The sequence below is a fragment of the Marmota monax genome, unplaced genomic scaffold (genome assembly GCF_021218885.2).
Source record: "Marmota monax isolate L192 unplaced genomic scaffold, Marmota_monax_Labrador192_F-V1.1 WCK01_AAM20220418_F8-fsc00019, whole genome shotgun sequence".
NCBI lineage: Eukaryota > Metazoa > Chordata > Mammalia > Rodentia > Sciuridae > Marmota > Marmota monax.
In genome coordinates, this window is record NW_026695242.1 from 5,037,349 (window position 1) to 5,047,960 (window position 10,612).

The 10,612-nt window shown below is 39.0% G+C and overlaps 1 protein-coding gene across 3 annotated transcripts in view; it reads right to left on the bottom strand.

The window, feature by feature from the left end:
* The window catches only part of Adk (adenosine kinase), a 488,318-nt gene that overhangs the window by 452,915 nt on the left and 24,791 nt on the right, over positions 1–10,612 (bottom strand). Inside the window, exon 1 of one of the 3 annotated variants that reach the window (XM_046419602.2) lies at positions 9,990–10,144. The exons of the other annotated variants lie outside the window; for them this stretch is intronic. Within the exon in view, the coding sequence (XP_046275558.1) occupies positions 9,990–10,000 (11 nt within the window). The 5' untranslated portion in view covers positions 10,001–10,144. Of the gene's footprint in view, positions 1–9,989; positions 10,145–10,612 lie in introns of those variants that run through there. 3 annotated transcript variants of the gene reach the window in all.

Below are 10,612 nucleotides of genomic sequence, written 5' to 3' on the forward strand. Positions count from 1 at the left end.
CAAAACTGACAGCTTTATAGAATTAAATCACAAAAATTCTAAATCTGAAGAAAATGAAAGACTGTGTAAAGATAGCTGAATCTTGGTAAGAATAGCAAACTTTGTAGGATTCCTTTTTTTTTTTTTTTTTTTTGGTACCAGGGATTGCCCCCAGAGGTGCTTATCCACTGAACCACATCCCCAGCCAAATTGCTGAGGCTGCCTTTGAACATGCAATCCTCCTGCCTCAGCCTCCCCAGCTGCTGGGATTACAGGCCTGAGCCACTGAGCCCAGCCAAGCTTTGTAGCATCCTAACTGCCCCATTCCCACCCTCCTCTCCTCAGCTCCATGGCAGACTTGAAAAGCAACAGCCTTCAAACAGTGGAACAGAGATGCCTAATCACAACTGAAGGGATGAGAAAAGGGTTGCAACTCTTTTAAAGCCCCATTTTCAGGGAATTTTCATTATTTCAGCTGACTGGCAGTTCCCTGAAAATCTCCACTCCCAAGGTTTCCCATTATTTGAGCTGATTCAGATTTTACCCAATGCGAACAGCCTTTTCTCCAAGGTTTTTGTCAAAAACAATCAGCTGCAACGGTTTAACATCCCAGCTGCCTGAAACTATGGGAGCAAACAACAAGCTAACTAAAAATATAAAAGGAAAACTGGAGGAATAAAATATACACCAGAGGTTTTTAAAAGTTCTGAATATTCCTGAGAATACTGAAGGCCACATGCCTGTGCCCAAGACTGCAGGCATGCTCAGGAACAACCTTGGAAGGCCTGAAATAATCACCTCTGACTGAAAACCAGGCTTTGCATAAGCAGAAGAAAAGTTTATGGCAAGAGTTATAAGCCTGGCTGAGTGTTTAAGATGTGCCCCAACAAATACATACAGCCTCTCAGCAAAGACTGGACGACAATAACAAGTATTAACAAGATAGTGAAGAAACTGGAATCCTCATACATTGCTGCAGGTAATGTAAAATGAAGTACCCACTTTGGGAAATGGTTGGACAGTTTTTCAAAAGAGTAAACATAAAAGTACCATATGACAATCCCACTCCTAGCAAAAACATGACAATACAAAAACTTGTATGAGTGTCTACACTACCATATTCGTAATAACCAAAAAGTGATAATAACCCAAATATCTATTCGCTGATAAATGCATAAAATATGGAATATCTGTAAAACGAAATACTAGTTAACCATAATAAGCAATGCAACACTGAGGAACACTGAAAAAATTACACTCAGTGAAAAATGCCAAACACAAATGATGAAATATTACCTAATTTTACTCTTTTTTGGCGGGGACAGAACGGGGGATTGAACCCAGGGAAGCTTTACAACTAAACTACATACATCCCCACTACTTTTTTCCAGTTGTTGATGGACCTTTATTTTATTCATTTATTTATATGCAGTGCTGAGAATGGAACCCAGAGCCTCACACTTTCAAGGCAAGTGCTCTAACACTGAGCCACAATCCCAGCCCTACCCCAACCTTAGGCCCCCAGCCCTGCCCCACCCCTAACCCCCCCAGCCCTGCCCCATCCCTAGCCCCTCAGCCCTGCCCCACCCCTAGCCCCCCAGCCCTTTTTTTATTTTTCATTTTGAGACAGGGTCTTGCTAAGGTAAGGAAGCCGGCCTTGAACTTGTCATCTTTCTGCCTTATCTTGAGTTGCTAAAACTACAGGTGAGTACCTCCATACCCAGCTACATGATTCTATTCATGAAATGACAAGAAAAGGCAAATGGATGAAGGCAAAAAAGCAGAATAGTGGCTGCCAGAGAACTGGGGGTGACCAGATAGGTAGAGTGACTGCTAACAGGTATGAAGTTTTGTTTTGGAGTGATGAAAATGTTCTGAAATTAAAGTAATTAAATTACTGGTTATCCTACAACATTGTGAGTATAACACAAACTACCAAACTCTCCAGTTTAAAATGGTATATACTATACACTCCCTGATGACCATGAAATTAAATTGAATAACAATTTTCAAAACTAACTATAAAAACCCCAAATATTACAAAATTAAACAATGAACATATAAAGGACCTGTGGATCAGAAAAACCACAATGGAAATCATAAAGTAATTTGAAGTGAATACATTAAAACGTGTTTTTTTTTTATTGGTTGTTCAAAACATTACAAAGCTCATGATATATCATCTTTCATACATTTTGTTTTGTCTTTTGTACTGTTTGTTGTTTGTGGTACTGGGGATTAACTTGGAGTGCTTTGCCACTGAACTGCATCCCCAGCCCTTTGTATTTTGTATTATTTAAAGACACAGTCTAAGTTGCCAAGGCTGGCTTTGAACTTGTGATCCTCCTGCCTCAGCCTCCTAAATTGCTGGAATTACAGGTGTGTGCCACACACCCTGCTTAGAGAGAAACATTTTTATCTGAACACATATCACAAAATAAGAAAAGTTTAAAATCAATAAACTTCTAACTCAAGAAAACTAAAAAGGTCAAATTAAGCTAAATTCAAATGCTAATACTTACTCAAATCCACACAAAGACATATAAGTATGTTCATAGTAGACATAAACCAGAAATAACCAATGTCCATCAACAAAATTGATGTTATACACATATATGGAATACTACTCAGCAATGAAAAAAGACACACTCTGACACACATCAAAATACCTAAACCTCAAAATTATCATGCTGAACAAAAGTAATCAAACACAAATAGTCCTTACCATATGATTCCATCATTTATATGAAGTGCTAGAACAGGTAAAACTTATTAATGATAACAAGTCAGAAAATGGTTGCTTAGGTGGGGAGGGAACATGACTAACTACAATGAGACAGGAAGGAACTTTGTGGGGAGATAAACACACTATATATCCAGAGCTGAGTGTGGTTTACACAAGTAAGTTTATTACCAAAATTCAGTGAGGTGGGCTGAGGACATAGCTTGTAAGTAGGTACTCCTTATCATGTCTGAGGCCCTGGGTTAAATCCCTAGGACCACTAAAAAGAAAAGAAAAAAAAAATCACTGAGATAAGGATCTATGGTTTTATTATTTTATACACACACACACACACACACACACACACACACACACACACTTTGGGCATTAAAAAATTAAAAAGTGAATAGATAAGAGTAATGTGTATGAAGTCCCTTAACTGGATAAAGCCAATCCTATTTCCATCTGCATTCTAACCCCTATCACTTCTTGCATATTCAAATATATTTTATCTTCTCCCTCTGGTTCAGTATATCTTTTCACATTTTATTAGTTCATTATTTTTAGCATACAAACTAGGTTTAACCAGATGCAGCTATAATACCAGCTACTCAGGAGACTGAGGCAGGAGGATCACAAGTTAGAGGCCAGCCTGGGAAACTCAGTGTGACCTTCTCTCAAAATAAAACATAAAAAAAATAAAAAGGACTGGAGGTATAGCTCAGTGGTAAAGTGCTTGGGTTCAATCCCCAGTACTGAAAAACAAAATGTTTAAATTTCAGCCCCTCTGCCCCCAAAATTTCAACCCAACATATAGTTCCAACTACCATTATTTCCCTGCTCTCCTTTAAAGCAATACATCCAAAAAGTTACAAATGTCCACTTAAATAGCAATATCCCCTAAACTTATTCACTTAAAATTCAACATTCAGGAGCAAATGAATGACATGAAGATTAACACAGCTATTTTCAGCATTTTTATGTGTTCTCTTTTAAATCCTCCCAACAACTGAGTAGGGTAGGTATTGTTGTTATCTCTGTTAACAGACAAGAAAACAACAGTAACAGCAAAGTTATATAACCTTCTAAAAGCAAGATAGCAAATAAATTATTTCAAACTTCAGAATACTGTGCCTTCTTGTACAATATACTAGACACTTAAAACTCCCTCTTAATAAAAAAAATGTCTGACCAATGAAAAAAATCCAAATCTAGCCAAAATAAATAGTTTCCTTTTTTTAAGGTCCCTATTTCACATAACAGTTCAACAACTAAAACCTATTATAACAATATGCTATGTAAGTAGGTGGCTAGCTAATTTATTATCTGAATAGGACACTTTTGAGAATAAATGAAGTTATTAATATCATGTCTGGATATCAGGCATGACCAAGACTGTCTGGGGCAAACTGAGACATACGGTCATCCCATTTAAAAGCTGGCTTTTCTATTTAAAAATCCATACTTATGTTTTATTACTATATTCTCAAAAATAACAATTTAAAACTAAGATGCCGTAAAGAGATAAAGAGGCATGACTACTAACAAATATTGCAAGAAAGTGTTAACATTCAAACAGTCATTTTGCTTCCAGTTTTATCTTTTAACAGTTCAGTTTAAATGTAGCAATACTTTGGATGGAAAGATTTGGAGTTAAAAAACCTTGTATGTGTTTTCAAACAAAGATGACCTATTTATAAATATGAACATTAACAGCTGACAACACTGCACATAAGGATTCCTGTTTTAGTTCTTCAAAATATTTCACAAATGAAATAATTTCATTTATTTTAGAAGCTCAACTAAGAATTTCAAAACATAAAAAAGTTTGTGCAGGGGCTGGGGATATGGCTCAAGTGGTAGCGCGCTCGCCTGGCATGCATGCGGCCCGGGTTCGATCCTCAGCACCACATACAAACAAAGATGTTGTGTCCGCCGATGACTAAAAAATAAATACTAAAAAAATTCTCTCTCTCTCTCCCTGTCTCACTCTCTCTTTAAAAAAAAAAAAAAAAAAAAAAAACCCACAGGTCCTGAAATGAGTTTTAAAAATTTGTTTAAATGCTCCCAAGGAAACAACAAAGAAAAAGACAGTTTCAAACAGCCTGATTTTAGTCTTCATATAAATGTTCTCCATCTGAGTGGCTTGGCAGAGTCTATTGGACACACCTCAAAAAGTCTTTGACTGTTAGAGGAAAAATATCCCAAGACCCCACCCATGGACCACATAAATTTTCCAGTGTAGGCCTTTTTAAAGGGACCTTTAAAAAACCACACAGAAGTGGTTCCAGAATCATCATGTAGGGCACAGTCATATGCAGAGTCCCAGAATAGTCTTAGACCAAACCCAACCAGTCTGGGCAGGCCAAAGAGTAAGGCTCTGTAGCTCTATCGCAAAGACTCCTTTTCCCAAAAGCATTTGTCCAATCTTCCCTGTCACAACCTGAGCTGTAAGCAATGTCCAAAACCAGTCTAGACACTGACGTTAAGAAAACAAGGTAATATTCAGAGGAAGATTTTAAAATAGTGTTGCTTATTCAAAACCGCTCAAAGTAGGAGCCTGAGATCTTTTTTTTTTTTTTTTTTTGCAGTGGGGATTAAACCCAGGGGTGCTTTACCACTAAGATACATCCCCATCTCTTTTTATATTTTTTTTTAAAGAGAGAGAGAGAGAATTTTTTAATATTTATTTTTTAGTTTTTGGTGGACACACATCTATTTTTTTTTTTAATGTGGTGCTGAGGATCGCACCAGTGCCCTCACATGCCAGGTGAGTGTGCTACCGCTCGAGCCACATCCCCAGCCCCTTTATATTTTTTTAATATTTATTTTTTAGTTGTAGTTGGACACAATACCTTTATTTATTTATTTTTATGTGGTGCTGAGGATTGAACCCAGGCCCTTGCACGGACTAGGCCACAACTGCTGAGCCACAGCCCCAGCCCCAGCCCATTTTTATATTTTTGAGACAGGGACTTGCTAACTTGCTCAGGCTGCCTTCAAACTTGCAGTTCGCCTGCCTCAGCCTCCCAAGTTGGGAAGATGTAAATTCTATCTTATACTATGTTACTTCAGTTTGGACATTGGTCCAGTATAAAGAAAAAAATTAAAACACTGTTAGATCCTCTTCCAGTCTGATATTCTTTATTTTCCTATGTCTACGAATTTAACTCAAGTTTCAACTTTGTTACTGGGTCAATTAAAAATGACAAAAGTGGGCTGTGAATGTAGTTCAGTGATAGAGGGCTTATTTAGTATTTGGGAGGCCCTAGGTTCAAACCCTGGCATCAAAAAAAAAAAAAAAAGAAAAGAAAAAAAAGCATCAATTTATCAAGCATATTCTATAATCTCCGGAATGAAGACTAGTTGGAATCTGCTTTACATAACAAAGAGCAAAAGTTATTCATTAGGGCCAGGGCTCAGTGGTAGAGTGCTTGCTTAGCACTCCTACCATATGTGAAGCACTGAGTTCAATCATCAGCACCAAATAAAAATAAATAAAATAAAGGTACTGTGTCCATCTATAATTTAAAAATATGTGTTAAAAAAAAAAAGTTGTTTACCAAGAATAATTGGTTTTAGAGTCTGGAAATTTAGACTTGTCCATCAATAATAATGTAGTCGTGTAAAATACAAATGATAAAGATTATCTCCAGCAAAATTATTCAAAGATCTTCAGTTAAAAAAAAAAAGAAAAAGAAAGGCTGGGGATGTGGCTCAAGCGGTAGCGCGCTTGTCTGGCATGCACATGGCGCTGGGTTCGATCCTCAGCACCACGTATAAATAAAGATGTTGTGTTCGCCAAAAAAAAAAATAAAAAATAAATATTAAAAATTCTCTTTCTCTAAAAAAAAAAAAGAAAGAAAAAGGAAGGAAGGAAGGAAGAAAAAAGTTCTTGTCTAAAATCATCAAGAAGTCTTAGCCCAGTGCAGTGGCACATGCCTGTAATCCCCAGCAGCTTGGGAGGCTAAAGCAGGAGGATTGAGAGTTCAAAGCCAGCCTCAGCAACTTAGCAAGGGCCTAAGCAACTTAGCAAGGGCCTAAGCAAATGAGCAAGACCCTGTTTCTAATTAAAAAATAAAAAAGAGCTAGGATTGTGGCTCAGTGGTTAAACACCCCTGAGCTCATTCCCAGTACCAAAAAAAAAAAGTTTTGATAGTTAAATGCTACACAAGAAAGGATACTGAAAGAGGTACCTAGAGATCTATTTCTAGTTAAGATTTCCAACTATTTATGTGAACTTGAACAAAGCACAATATATCTGGGCTTTAGCATCTTCAACTGTAAAGCAAGGGAATTAGGTAAGTTTGTTTCCCGTTTAAAAACTTACACATTTTTTTTTTCATATTTGCCCATTTTCAAAGTGGGTGTTCTTTTTTTATGGGGGGGGAGATTTATTTTAGTTCATAGTTTCAGTCTAAGGTAGGCTAGCTCCACTGCTTTGGGCTTCTGGTGAAGTAGAATGTCATGGTGGAAGGGCATAGCAGAGCATAGCCAATCACCTCAAGGCAGTCAGGAAGCAGAAAGAATCAAAGTGCTTTGGGGGGTGGGGTAGGACATTTATTCTTATGTAAAGTACAAAAAGAAAAATAGCAATCACCCAAGTTCTCACTTTTCAAAATCAATCACTTAATATTTTGACCTATTTGCTTTGATCCTTTTTTCTGTTAGCATCTTTTTGTTGTTGTTGTTTTAATTAGTTATACATGACATTAGAAAAGATTTATGCATGAAAGTGTTTTTAATAAGACTGACTATATTCCATTTGTAAAATGCCTTAAAACTTAAAAGCATTTTTAAACTTACCAAGTAGGATACATGAGTATCACACGAAGTTATTTCATTACAATTTTAAACTTACCCAATAACACTGTAGGATACATGAGTATCACACTAAGTTATCTCACTACAATCTCCAGAGAAGAAAAGAAATGGAATCAATAACACTAAAAAAGGCCCTCAATTATGATCCTAACCTGTTGACAATTGATGTGATTTCCCATCCTATATTTGTTCATAGTCATTGCAAAGAGTCGAACATTACTATATTTAGCTACATTTTAAGAGTGGTATAAAAGCAAGAACATTGGACATGAAGTCAGATTCTGATAACTTGTGATTACTATTCTCACCAGTAAAAGGGTTGGTAATATCTAACTTGGGGGCTACTATTAGGCTAAGCACAAAATGGGAACATGCCTAACTTTATGACTGATAAAACTAAAGGTAAGACAAAACTGCATTAAGTACAGTCCATACTGAGGCACTTTCAAAACTGTCACTATATAGTCACTTCACGTTGCATAGTCTTCCTTCCTACTCCTAAACCTAAGTTACCAAGTTCCTTGTAGGACCAAAGAGAGGAAAGCAAGAGAGTCACTATTGATCTCTCACAATACATGTTATAATTTTGTTCTTAATAGAAGCATCTTTTTCAGGAAATTTAAGTAATATATTGTTTTTATAAAGGTATCATGCAGAGCACTAGATTACAGAGATCTGGATTTAATTCTTAACCTTACCACTAACTAATTTGCACACAGGACTCAAACTTCTCTTGGTCTCAATTCTTTGGTGAAAAATGTAGTAGATGGTTTAGGTAACTACTGAAAAAGCTTTTTTTCAAGGCACATCACTATAGCTCAAGACTTCATAAAATGCAGATTAACATCAGAAGAAGTAAGCATAAATGAACTTTATTATCAGTTACCTAGCTTTTCAAAATAACTGTTAACTTTTAGATGAGTCTTGAAAAGAACCACCATTCAACCCCTACATTAAAAGATACATACTGCTAGCAAGGCATATTGGCACACACATATAATCTTAGCTACTAAGGAGGCTGAGATAGGAAATTGCTGATTTTAGGCCAGCCTGGGCAACTTAGAGAGATCCTGTCACAAAATAAAAAATACTGGGGATTGTAGTTCAGTAGTAGAGAGCCCCTGGGTTTAACTCCCAATACCAAGGAGAAAAAAAAAAAAAATGAATCCACATAAGAACTGATTCTTAAAAGAGAAAGCATTTGACCAGCACACCTAATTAGCAGCAGTCTGTGTTGATGGAAATGCAAGAAGGAGTAGAGAAAAGTGGTTTTAACTCAGTATAACAGTAATATCCTAATTCATCCTAAAACACTGGTAGATTTAAAAGCTAGATTTACATGCCCCAATGTAACTTACTGTGAAACCTTCCCATATGGGTTTCCAAATCACAGCACCTGAGTTTCCCCTTCTGCATAAAAAGATAAGTATTCCTTGTCTATGTTAGTACAGAACTATGCAATTGAAGAAATAGTGTCTAACTTCAATGCCATTAGATCTTGCTTTATCTAACCTGAGGATTAAGTTTTCAGCCATCTCTTAAATATCAGTGTAATCAAAATTACCATTGAGAAGCTATTGAATTAATTACTACAACTTACGCCCCTGGATGCTCAAAACCCTCAAATGAACTTATTTCTCTTATTTATGCTGGGCCTCCCTTTCTTTGGGGCAATAAAAGACCAAGGTCTTTCATTAAGAGGCAGGTCAAACACTGGGTAGGTAAAGCAATTTATCTCTTTTAGTGAACAGTTGAATTTGCAACAGTTAAACATTCAGTCAAGGCTACATGCAAAAAGTGGACAAGCCCGTTATAATATCATTAACCATAAAAGAATCCTCAAAAATTTAAAAGTACGATTGTTTGCGTTATATGCCTATTATCTCACAAAACTCATTTCACTTGTGACTCTCCAATAAAAGTAGGTAAACAGATGGTACCTTCGAGAACCATCCGGTACTAATTCCGGACACAAGCAAACATTTTGGGGGCACTCAATTTTGCAACTTGGATGCAACCAACATGCAGAGAGAGGTCAAGTTTGAGGGTCTGCTCATGGCCAACCAATAAGTTCTGTCAGAAGGCATGACACACAGGCATGGTAACACATTGTGTATGTCAGGTTCCCTCAGGCCCTGGGTTACGGGGGGGGGGGAGGAGGGGCAAACTACATTTGTCATGAGAAATCCACTGTACATATAAGCAGGCTTCAAACCCTGGAATCTGAGCGAGGGTCACCTCAACCAAGCGGCGACTTTCAGGACACCACCGTGTGCCAGAGACCCAAAAACTTCTGGGGAAAACAGAAATGCACTAATGAAAAGTGCGGAGAAAGCGCCAACAAGAGGGGGGTGGGCGGCAAAGAAAACCTCCAGACCACCCAGGAGAAGGGGCAACTGTTCTCGGGAGGTCGGGATGCTAAAGCCCAGCCAGGACGCAGTTTAAGCAGCCGCCCGCTCATTACCTGACCGACATGACTTCGTCTTCCTGCCCCCACACCACCGCGCTCGCTCCGATGCTCTGCGTCCTCTGGGGCAGCTGCAGGTACCACAGCAATTGCTCCTCTGCTCAGGCACTCCGCGACCCAGAGCGCGTCCTCACACACCCCGCGCGCGGGCGGCCCCAGGAGAGCTGGCCTCGCGCGTTGATTGGCGGCGGGCGGAGGGAGGGCGTATGCTCCGCCCCCGGGGACGGCTGGAGTCTGTCCCTGGGCGCCGCCGGCCACGGCAGACAGCCAGAGCGGCTCGTGCCGGCTCCCAGGCGCGCGGGCTCGCTGGCTGGCCAGCGGGCTGGCTAGCGGGCGTGGTGGCCATCTTGAGTCCGGGTAACAGCGTCGGCCGCCCCACAAGGCACAAGGTTGGGTGCCCGCCTCAAAAATGGCCGCGCCTCCGGCAACTGGCTTCGCAGTCACATGGCCATGGTCTACCTCGGCAAGCTGAGGTCTCTTTTAACTGTACGGGGGTAAGGGAGGCTGTCAGGGCAAATCGCGATAGGGTTTAACCACCTGAAAAATCCATCTGCAGAAGTAACGTAACCGCCTGCGAAACCTCAACCCTGGGGAAAATCGAACTCAGCAATAGCAGCAGG